The sequence below is a fragment of the Ptychodera flava genome, chromosome 13 (genome assembly GCF_041260155.1).
Source record: "Ptychodera flava strain L36383 chromosome 13, AS_Pfla_20210202, whole genome shotgun sequence".
NCBI lineage: Eukaryota > Metazoa > Hemichordata > Enteropneusta > Ptychoderidae > Ptychodera > Ptychodera flava.
The window spans coordinates 39252170-39264505 of NC_091940.1; the positions used below are offsets into that span (position 1 = coordinate 39252170).

General features: G+C 37.9%; 1 protein-coding gene across 2 annotated transcripts; it reads left to right on the plus strand.

Annotated features, from left to right (window-relative positions):
• The first annotated feature begins 1195 nt into the window (after positions 1-1195).
• On the plus strand, positions 1196-12336 carry LOC139148414 (ABC transporter F family member 4-like). Of its 2 annotated transcripts, XM_070719860.1 has the most exons (14): positions 1197-1322; positions 3451-3555; positions 5753-5884; positions 6512-6661; positions 6950-7072; positions 7429-7533; positions 7765-7914; positions 8207-8338; positions 8675-8779; positions 9019-9168; positions 9462-9593; positions 9941-10051; positions 10595-10669; positions 10850-12336. In XM_070719860.1, the coding sequence occupies exons 1-14, from the start codon at positions 1316-1318 to the stop codon at positions 10954-10956; spliced, it is 1584 nt and encodes a 527-aa protein (XP_070575961.1). In that variant the 5' UTR covers positions 1197-1315; the 3' UTR covers positions 10957-12336. The 2 variants fall into 2 exon arrangements, with proteins under 2 accessions (XP_070575962.1, XP_070575961.1); XM_070719861.1 differs by lacking the exon at positions 7765-7914 and having other exon boundaries at positions 1196-1322.

A 12336-nucleotide genomic window follows, 5' to 3' on the forward strand; every position in this document is an offset into this window, starting at 1 on the left:
TTTCACATTTTAATCTCAGAATAATCATAGACCCTCGAGAAAAAACCGTTTTCCTCGAGGGTCTATGGAATAATCTAAACATATATGAATGACATTGAATTTTCGTTAAAAAAGTTGGCCTCGTAACGGAGCAGAAGCTGCAACTACTGATATTTTTTATCAATATTTCTATGCAATATATAAGATGCAGCTTCTTGCTGTCTCCCTACAGCATGCTGAAACACACAATATTCAGTTTGTCGATAAAGTCTGAATTTGCAAACATTGGTGATAACTGAATTAGAGTCCAGACTTAAAGTTATTTGTCAATAATACAAATGCACGGTACACGTACTCAGGTTGTGTTGGGCAGTTCAACATTCTATAGGAAGTAGGAGAATAACGCCATTGTATAAACTGAACAAATATATTGTCAGAATTATCACATTTAATGCAGCTACATGCCCTGCTACTGCCTACTTTGGTTGGAAATGGTTAACGGACAATTTTAATGTCATATTACTACAATATCCTATTCTCGCAAATTGATTCCAATCGTGTTGACTCGGCAAACAGGGAAGTAATACTGCCTGTCAAATATCGGTTAAAGCTGTGTATCAAACAAACATGTATAAATTTGATTTTGTTTTCATATATAAATAATGAATATGTCAATTTGAACTCACCAATTGCCCCTGAGTATTGGGATGCAACAAAGAAGGGCGTATCACTGCAAGGTATTGCAAAGACAGCTTGAAGCCAGATGTGCTGTTTGTATTCGCTGCATTATTAGATACAAGTATGTGTGTTTGATGACCAAGCAGCTGTAAAGTAGTGAATACATTTGGGAGACTGATCCTATCCAGACATTTTAGAAAATTTGACGTCAATTAAATGACATTTTGTGATACTTTGAACAGCTTCAATACATATTTTCCACATAAACCCCCTTTTTATACTATTTTGAGTAACCTCTCTCCTGTTCATCATTTTTGAGTGACGCCCCTCCCATTCTTCCCACCCCCGGCTGCAAATAATGACGGCTCCCTAACACGAGGAGGTTCGAGAACGAGTGTCGTACAGGTATGTTACTTTATGATCATAGAACTCATGTCACATATGGCGCAAGCATATTTCGTGACGTACACATGAGCCTAATGCTAAACTTGTTTTTTTTCTATCGGGACAATTTCTCTTCCGGGAGACTGAGCATGCGCAGTTTAGCTAGTTGCCGAACGATTGCTGAGGGGTATGCACACTATTCAAAGGTTTGCCGCACTACAAGGAGGTCCAAAAACAATCATTTCAAAATCTCTGAGATTTGAGTTTGGTTATAATGGCTCGTAAGTATGATTTTTTTTTGGATCATACAAACACAGAGCCGATTGTCATTGAGTTCAGATCAAGAAGTACTCAAGCACTCAGCCCTGGGTCCACCCTGGTAATTCGTGTAGGTCCAGTGTAAAATGAAACTCATGTTAAACGACGACTATGGCTTTAGTAATATTGCTAACTTATTTCAGCCACGGGTCATCTTGTAACCCGTATCTTTTCCGCGCGTGTCATGCTGTATTGATAATCCAGGGGATTTGATTAAACAAAATAAAATTAGGGTGGTTCCGATTATATGGTTTACAAAGCTAATTCCTAAGTCTCGTAGTTATTCAAAACCATTGAGCGGCGAATAATTCCCTCCCAAAGTGTTATCATAACACACAGTCGAAGTATGTGGTAGATGAAATGATTCACCCATGTTAGCTTGGTTATATGAGGGTCATGCTCATTTGCACCTTGACATTGCTCTATCTTTTCAACCCAGTATGCGTTGGAACATAAACACCTGTACAAGTACCTTTCCTAGTTTTGCACATTCATGAATTGGTCGCCACTACCTTGTAGCTCAAATATTGAATTGTATGGCTACAGGACCTATCGGATATGGTAAAAAATGTGTCAGTAAATATTCACTGTTTTATATATGTTATTTAAATCGTATTATAGAATCATACTTTATAGCAACTACTGTTTTTAATATACCTCTTTGCCTGTGCAATGCTGAGGTTTGTTTTTCGATAATCGTCATCCAGCCATAGTCCAAAGATCAATATAATACCTTTCATGATGACCTGCGTGGCGGCCATGCATTGCTACGGCGGCACAATCTTCACGTTCTCGAAGATTTCTCAGGATGTTACTCTTTCTTGCAGCTTTGTTTTCTACATAACGATACGTCATAGATTACGTTTATAATTGGTGAGTTACTTTGAAACAAAGAGATGAGTTTGGGGCATTATCGAAGTGGTTGCTATATATATGTCCTGTCTTTCTGTCCGAAAGACGAATGAACTCACTCGACCATCTTTTCTCGGCGAGATGCAGTGCCGATTGGGCTTTCTCGGAAAGCTCACTCTGATAATGTTTCGACCGACAATAAAGCATCGAATTAATAACAAAAATCATGATGGCTTCCACTTCTTACATGCCTCGATGTGAGTGCAACGCAATGCATTAATGTGAATAGTAACATCTAGGGAGTTAGCCCTTCGACCTTTTGGGCGTCAAAGTGGACGCTTAATGCTAGATGTAAAATATCCATGCGCACACTGCCATTTTCACTTCCGTTAAAATCTGTTTGATGCTGGTCGATAACATGGTAAAATTGTTTGAGAATGCCATGCTTGTAACTAAATGTCATATAGCATTAACTGTGAAGAGGCATATAGGATCGCCTGAGTACATGGGTTTATCTGCCCTCGCAGCAGGAGACAATTTTCCCTCCTCGCGTCGGGCAAATTGTCACCTGCTCTCTGGCACAGAAACTATTTAATATTAACTAGTATTTTAACAAACGACAAGTGTTTGGCTTTCCCTGTTCTGTTGCGTAGCAATTTTGAGTGAATAATGTCGTTCATGGAAAAAGAAAGCAAAATACATCCTCTAGGTTTACAAAACAAATGTTATTTAGATGTAAGTTATAATTTCCTTCGAATTCTCGTTCCTACGTAAAAGGACATATCGCTTAAAATCCAAAATAATGAAAACGTTAAAAAACGATCGGAAAATCGATATTTTATTGAGGTTTGTGAACGCATGCATACTATTGGCTGCAGCTTTGTCATAATGACGTCCAATATGACGGCGATAAGGCGCCGATGCGATGGCGATCAGATGCTATATTATACAGCAAAACCTAAACCAGTACGAATGGCAGCGATTATGAGGCGGTGACAGAGTTCAATTGAAACGATGAAGCAACCAACTATAGCGACGATGCGACAGAGAGTTTAGGGCGATACCAAATGCGATATTTGCAGTTTACAGTGATTTCACGTCTGCCTCTTGAAGTTCCATCTTAACCGTTTACGTACTTTGAAGGCACGTGCTGGATTATTAACCCCGTATTATCACTACCAAGTAAGTTTCTTTATCTCGATAAAGTGGGTATTGTAATTCTTTTCCCGTTTTTGAAAGGGACTAAAACTGCACCGGCAAAATTTGAGAAAGGAGACAGCGACCAGGATAATTCTGACAGTGAACAGGACCATTCGGAGGATGATCAGACCAATGCCACATCAAGTGAGGGTCAAAACTTTATTTCAATTCCTTCTTTTCATTAGACTGAAAGATTCAGTCGCGTGCGGGCGCTCCGGCGCACTGCGACCTACGACCCTTTACCACGACTGAAGGCACACTGTTGAAATCCTGTTCTCCAACAAAATTTTGTTGGAACCAATCGTATTACAGAAAGGAGGTAATTGACAGTATGTAGGGTAACAAGACCGCCCACATCGCTCACTCAGTGCGTGATCGTGATTAGCATATTCAAAACTGTCGCCTGGCTTTTGTCCCGCCTATTAGCTTATAGCATGTCTCGTTTGTCAACAAACACGTGTTTTCTCAAACTCGAAGTATTGAAAATCAAACGGCCGAAGCTATACTCATGTTGACGTCTGTGGCTAGCGTTCCGATTTGATCATTATGGCCGATCCGAACAATCGCCGACTCGCATTGCCGAGGCAGTCAGTAAATGTTCTGATGTATTCCTATATAATATTATGTTGAAAAGAGAGCAAAGAGACGCACTTAAAGAGTTTATGCGGCGGCACAGATGTATCCGCTATTTTACCAACAGCTAGGGCCCCACGGTATGGGAAATCTATGATTTACACGCTGGCACCCAAAGTTATGGACACACTTACAAAGGCAAGCTCCACTGTAGAGTTGCTTCAGTTTCTCTGCGATATCGGTCATTTTCGAAAAGATCGACCTTTTCTTCCGAGAGTCTACAGTCTCTCCGCAGACTGCACATTCTGCTGAGCTCAGCGCGAAAGTAAAAATGTGAAAGAGGCTCCATACCTTACTATCCAAAATGCTTTTGTGTCGAGTTTGTGTTTGACTCCTTTCAAAAATGTGTTCCTACATTCTTATCCGATTGTTTGTGTTAATAAAAATGTTTGTTTCGCCTCGGATTTTTGTAGGGAAGTTTGGATTAGTGTGTACGGTAATGTTTGTGTAGAGTTGCTTCAGTTTCTCGATATCGCCGGTCGTTTTCGAAAAGATCGACCTTTTCTTCCGAGCTCCCCACAGACTGCACATTCTGCTGCGCTCAGCGCGAAAGACGCTATGGAGTTTTTTTTATAGGCGTCAATGGAGCCATACAGACAATTGTATCTACATGTAAGTTTTTTTCTCCGACAAGCGGCTAGCCTATAAAGCTTACACACACGTGTCGTTGTTTTCATCTGCCGAGTAGAGCGATTATGCAATGTCGGCGCTGCCGATGCAGTTGATTGACATTGTTGTCTTGACTACCGCGTGTTCATTATGCCCGTAAACAGCCCACGTACGTACCATGATTTACATATTTGAAAAGTCTGTGAAGACAGTTGTGGGCGGTACTTTTTTTCTTTGAGTTTGCCGCGGCCAAGTACAGTGTGCCTTCAGTCGTGGTAAAGGGTCGTAGGTCGCAGTGCGCCGGAGCGCCCGCACGCGACTGAATCTTTCAGTCTATCTTTTCATATGCGATTTATATTTTTAAAGGATTCTTTCATATTTCAAAAGATATCCAACTGTATCATTTCTACATCACAAATATCTAGTATAGCTCATATGATATCCCTAACAAATTTCATCCAGGGGTCAAACCCAGTAAAGTGTATTCATTATGTGCACACTAGTGACATGGATAATCTAGTCTTTTTATTTTCCCTTTCTTGAAGTCCCGTTTCAGAAGCTAGAATCAAAGGACCAGAAAGATGATCGGGAAGCCACCAGTTCAAAGGACCAAGGGAAGGGTCACAAAATTATTTTGAATTAAAATCAGTTTTGGGCTCATTTTTATGAGAGGGCTAGTATAGCTTGTGTAATATTGGTAATTTAAGCCTTGGTTTTACCCTCACTATAGGGAAAAATTGCGAGACTAGAGCGAGAAAATGACGCTTTCTCGCAATCAGTGAGAATCTGTTCTTATTCTCACAGCTGTCGGTGAGAAAATTTTAATCTCCCCTGAAGATTGGTGAGAAATGCACTCCTTGGCGAGAACAAGTGTGAGAACAAATTCTCACCGGTGAGAATGGAAATTCTCACCAAGTACAGTGAGAATTGAATTTCATTGGCGAGAATCATCGAGACTCCCCATTCATTGGCGAGAATCAAAATGAATCAGAATAGTAGATTCATGAATTCTAATCAATTTTCAAAAGAGTTCCACCATTCCCTGTTTTCTTTAAAGACTTATGATGATAACAAAAATTCGTCTTTTTATATATTTTAGGAGGTTGTTTTCCGCGTGGAACGGGTGGGAAAAGGGTTCCATCCGACTATTCTGAGGAACCAGCAGTCAAACTTGAAACATCGGAAATTGAACTGGTTCATTCAGAGAGTGACAAGGCCAAAGCCAAAGCCGGTGAGGTCAAGAAATAATTTTGAATATAATTGTTAGCGGTCCCTCTTCTATACAGCAACATTTCCCATGCCATAATAATGAGTTCCTTGGAATTTCCACTGGGTCAAGGGGGAGAACGTGCCTTTTTTTGCTGAGGTCAAAGGGCATTTCACCTGATTCAGACAAATAACCATGATGACCCCATGTATGTAGTCATTTAGAATTATTACCCAAGTCTTACTATTGTGCTGTAGCTAACATTGCATACTAATTGTATCTGGGGTTAACGCTAGTAAGTCGACTTTTTTCCTTAAATGCTTTGCTATATTGATAGTAGTTATTCAGTGACCCTTCTTTTACCTTTCCAAAAGGATATAAAACGCCAACAAAAAGACGCAGGGGCTCCCAGAATGAAGACAACAGTGCACAAGGGGATGATCAGGCCAACGCCGGGGGAGAAGATAACCCTAAACAAAGTTAGGGCAACGAAATTATTTTGAATTAAAAATGTTTAAGGCGATTTAATCTCATTACATGGTAAGATAAGATAGTTCATTTACAGATGTTGTCGGTATGTAGCCAAGGGAAGCTGATACAGTGTCGCTTTTTCATAAATATTCGGACTATATAATCTTTATATCTTTACAGGATTATTGTACCATGTCCGTGACAATAGTAAGTACCGTAACGTCCTGGCTAAAATTGTCACTCTACGAAAGGACAATCCACAGGACAAGTTTATCATGAAGTCAATTGAGGACAACAAGATCATCCACGCCCGGACTATTTGGTTTAAAGGTTAATATTATAGTAATGAAAATATTTTGTGAATGTATATTTCGATAAGATATTACCATTATTAATTCAGATATAAGTTCTTTGTATATCCTCGGTTATATAAATCAAAAGGACCCTTGTGATAAGTCATAAGACTGCATAGGATTTCACAGGTATGGAATTTTCGAAGCAGATTCATAAATTCTAATCAATTTCACAAGAGTTCCAAACAAAAACGGCCAATCGTTCAGTGCTTTCTCAAAAAAACCTATGATAATTATCAAAAATTGATCTGTCTATATATTTTAGGAGGTTGTTTTCCGCGTGGAATGGGAGGAAAAAGGGTTCCATCCGACTATTCTGAGGATCGAATGGTCAAATCTGAAAGTGGAATGGTTCATTCGGAGAGTGACCGAGCAAAAGTCAAAGCAGGTGAGGGCCAAGCAATTATTTTGAATATAATTATTAGTGGTTCCTCTTCTATATAGCAATATTACCCGTGCCATAATAGTGAGTTCCGTGGACTCTCCACTGGGTCAAGGGGAAGAACGTGCCATTTTTGAGTTAGGTCAAAGGGCATTTCACCTGATTCAGACAAATAACTAGGATGACGACCCCATGTCTGTAGTCATTAAGAATCATTACCCAAGTCTTACTATTGTGGTGCAGCTAATATTGCTTACTAATTTCTGACTTGGCTCCTCCAAAAATATTCACCGCTTTTCCGTTAATTCGTGTCTGTATCGGTAGTCTATAGTTATTGTCTTTCCTTTAAATTTTCAAAAAAGGATATAAAACGCCAACAAAAAGACGCAGGGTCTCTCAGGACGAAGACAACAGTGAACAGGAGGAGGATCATGCCAAACCAGGAGTAGGAGCCCAATCTAAACGAAGTGAGGGTAACGAAATTATTTTGAATTCAAATTTCTTTCGGCCCATGTCATCTCACTACATGTTGATATACAATTGTTTACAGATTTTGCTGATAAGTAGCAGAGGCAAATTTTCGATGATAAAAAAGTTTTAGTAATCAAATACAAATACCAACGGGGATTCAAACATCTGATGCACTATCGCGTTTTCATAAATATACGGACTTTATAATATAATCTATATCTTTACAGGATTATTGTACCATGTTCGTGACAATAGTAAGTATCGCTACGTCCGGGCTGAAATTGTCAAACTAAGGAAGGACAATCCACAGAACCAGTTTATCATGAAATCGACAGTGGACAACAAGATCATCTGTGCGGGAACTATTTGGTTTAAAGGTTAATAAAGAAACATAAATGTACCGTGAATATTTATTTAAAATATGTATTAGTATAATTAATTCAGATATAATTTCCGTAGGCCTATATATCCCAGTTTGGTATAAATCGAAACGACCCCTGGTGTTAAGTCACAAGACTGCATAGATTAATAGAGGTATAGCATTTTCGAAGCCGATTCATACATTCTAATCAATTTCACAACAGTTCCATACAAAAGCGGCCCATCGTTCCGTGCTTTCTCAAAAGACTTATGATAATCAACAAAAACTGATCTTTTTATATATTTAAGGAGGTTGTTTTCCGCGTGGAATGGGAGGGAAAAGGGTTCCATCCGACTATTCTGAGGAACAAGTAGTCAAACCGGAAACATCGGAAAGTGGACTGGTTCATTCAGAGAGTGACCGAGCAAAAGTCAAATCGGGTAAGGGTCAAAATATTATTTTGAATATAATTGTTAGTGGTTCCTCTTCTATATAGCAATATTACCTATGCCACAATAGCGAGTTCCATGGACTCTCCACTGGGTCCAGGGGGAAGAACGTGCCTTTTTTGCGTGAGGTCAAAGGGCATTTCACCTGATTCAGACAAATAACTAGGATGAACCCATGTCTCATTAGAATAATTACCCGAGTCTTACTATTGTGGTGTAGCTAATATTGCTTACTAATTTCTGACTTGGCTTTACCAAACATTTTCACCACTTTTCCGTTAATTCGTGTCTGTATCGGTATTGCCTTTTCTTTACCTTTTCCTAAAGGATATAAAACGCCAACAAAAGGACGCAGGGTCTCTCAGGACGAAGACAACAGTGAACAGGAGGAGGATCATGCCAAACCAGGAGTAGGAGCCCAACCTAAAAGAAGTGAGGGTAACGAAATTATTTTGAATTCAAATTTCTTTCGGCCAGTTTCATCTCACTGCATGTTGAGATACAATTAATTATTTACAGATGTTGCTGATAAGTAGCAAAGGAAAAATTATGATGATAAGAAAGTTAAGTCATCAAATGCAAATACTAATCGTGATTCAAACATCTTATACAGTATCGCTTTTTCATGTATATACGAACTTTATAATAATATGATCTATATATCTTTACAGGATTATTGTACCATGTTCATGACAATAGTAAGAAGCGTAACGTCCTGGCTGAAATTGTCACTCTTAGAAAAGACAATCCACAGGACAAGTTTATCATGAAATCGATTGAGGACAACAAGATCATCCACGCCCGGACTATTTGGTTTAAAGGTTAATATAGTAATGTAAATATGTTATGAATATATATCTAATTTAAAAATTACTATTGTTCATTTGGAAATGAGTTCGTTATACTTCGTTATACTGGATGAATCAAAAAGATATCTGTTGTTAAATCACAAGACTATATAAGCTGTGAATAACACAGGTATGGCATTTTCGAAGCCGATTCTTAATTTCTAATCAATTTCGCAAGAGTTCCATACAAAAATGGCCCATCGATCTGTACTATCTCAAAAGACCTATGATAATCAACAAAAATTGATCTTTTTATATATATTCAGGAGGTTGTTTTCCGCGTGGAATGGGAGGAAAAAGGGTTCCAAACGACTATTCTGAGGAACGAGTAGTCAAACCAGAAACATCGGAAAATGGACTGGTTCATTCAGAGAGTGGCCGAGCAAAAGTCAAAGCAGGTGAGGTCAAGAAATTTGTTTGAATATACTTGTTAGTGGTCCCTCTTCTATATAGCAATATTACCCTTGCCATAATAGTGAGTTTCGTGGACTTTCCACTGAGTCAAGGGGGAAAACTTGCATTTTTGCGTGAGGTCAAAGGGCATTTCACTTGATTCAGACAAATAACTTGGATGACCCCACGTATGTAGTCATTTAGGATCATTACCCGAGTCTTACTGTTGTGCTGTAGCTAATAATGCTTACTAATTTCCGACTTGACTTTACCCTGATGGTTCATTCTGTTTCAGTTATTTCTTTATGTATTGACAGTCCACTTATATCTCTTTTTTTTCTCTTTCCGAAAGAATATATAATTCCACCAAAAATACGAAGGAGCTCCCACGACAAAGACGACAGTACACAGGAGGATGACCAGACCAAAGTTGGAGCAGAAGCTCAATTTAAAATAGGTGAAGGTAAAGAAATTATTATCAATTTAATTTTTTGTATTTCCTCTGCTATTTAGCAATATTACCATAGACATGCTTTGTAGTCCCTGTTTCCGTATTCAATTTGTACTTTAAAGGATTCTTTACTATATGTGCAAATACCTCATTTCTAAATAAATAAGTTAGTATAGCTCAAATGATATCCCAACAAAATCACTTCGATCAAAGGGAAAAACGTCTTCTTCATGTGCTACGGTGTAACCTGCAAACTCATGGAAAATGCTCCTCCTCTAAATGCGCTCCCGATTTGTGGAACAGTGATTTGTTGAAACTTGGCCAGTCGCCTACGTTGATCACCTTAAAAGGGCCTGAAATCGCATCTCTTTCAGAGAGCTTTTGTTTGATCATTGTTTCCTTGTTCAGCACCTTAGAACTCTACCCCGATAAATGGAAATTGTTATTGATTTATATGGTCAATATTGATATTCGTAGAAATGTCTCATCTGAGCAAATTCATTATGTGGACACTGGTGATTTTGATAGTCTATTGTATTTCGTTTCCCTTTCTAGTATCAGTCCCTTTACTGAAGCTAGAACCAAAGGACCATGAAGGTGATCCTCAAGCCTGCAGTTCAAAGGACCAAGGTTGGGGTCACGAAATTATTTTCATTGGAATAAGTTTTTGCTATTTTTTATGAAATAAGGCTTGGTTGTCATCGTTAACTGATTACAGTCACTGGTTCATCCTAGTAATCGCCGTTTTTCGTTATTTCTTTTCAGTATTCATAATCTACTTATTTCCCCTTCTCTTACCTTTTCCAAAAGGATATGAAACGCCAACCGAAAACCGCAGAGGCTCCCAGGACGAAGACGACAGTGCAGATGAAGACGATCGGGCCAAACGCGAAGCAGATATGGTTTACGTCTATTAATTCAGCTCTTTTCCGCCATCTTAATGCCACATTGAAAATTTAGACATTACAGTTATCATCGTAACGTCAAGGCTAAAATTGTCAACCTATTAAAACGTAGTGTATGTTATAAGAAATTTATTTTAGTTATGAAAAACTAGTACTTTTGACTTATAACAATAACTGCACAGTAACGTTCTAACTTGTCGAGACATTTGTGAAGACTTAACGTTTACAGAATAACGCTGTCAACTGCATAAAGGAGACATTTGACAGGAGTTCATTTAAGTTAGGTAGGTCACAATCATAAGATTTGAAAATCGAGGGTACATAGTGCAAGAACAAATGAAATTTAAAATAACAAAGTTACATACTCGCCTTACTCTGATGGTTGAATTGATATATTGGATTATTAGTTTTAATTTTAAATATAGCATTCTTTTACATATTTAAATTATATAAAATATTCTGTTTGTTTATTCCATTTGAAAGCAATTTCAGACATACGCCGATGTGTCAAACTTTATAAAATTTAAATAATTTTTTAGTAAAGTTTCCCTGTCAATAAAAGCATCATTGCTTTCATATGAACATTTATGTATAAATGAATTTCAGAATGAAAAAAATTGTCAGAAGTACGACAACCATTCCTGAAGCCAAGTTGTTCCTTAGGAATGGCACCATTACTGTCTAAGAGTTTTACTAATCTAGTATTCAATATGCTGGTGAATAAATTTCCGTTGAAACCCGATATATCAATTTCTCCGTAATCATGATAATTTGAAGGATAGAGGTTTTTCACTCAATTTATAAATGTATACAAACTAGTTTTCAGTGAGTTTGGGAATTTATATTACTATTTTTCACACCGTTGTAAATTAGTGTCTCTATACTTTTATATATTGTGTTCCAAAACATGTCTTCCAAAGAGTCTTTACTGTTTAGTAGTTTAATTTGGTTTTTATTTCACTTGACTGTATGGGACGGATTCAATTCTGGATTACTGATTGTCGACCGTTGATTTTGTAAATGTATGGATGTGACTTTCTTTTCCAAGTACGTTTAAATCTCCTTCTTTCTTGGAATAGAAACTGTTAGCCTAAAATTGTTCGAAGGAAAACATAACAATATTCCGCAGTGTGTTGAAGATGGCAGAAATGAAGGTATTTAAACACGTAAACCATAACTGAACAAAAAGAAATTCTGTCCAGTAAATTGTATATACGTTTTCCGTTTTACTCGAGAGCCGGATAAAGATAGCAATACGTCAAAGAAAGTTATTGTGGTTTGTCCAGATCGCGATGACATTTAATATATCCTTTTGTTGCAGCACTGTATTCGAAAGTACGAACATTATCTTATGTCACTTATTAACAATGTATAATGTACATTTGTCATATT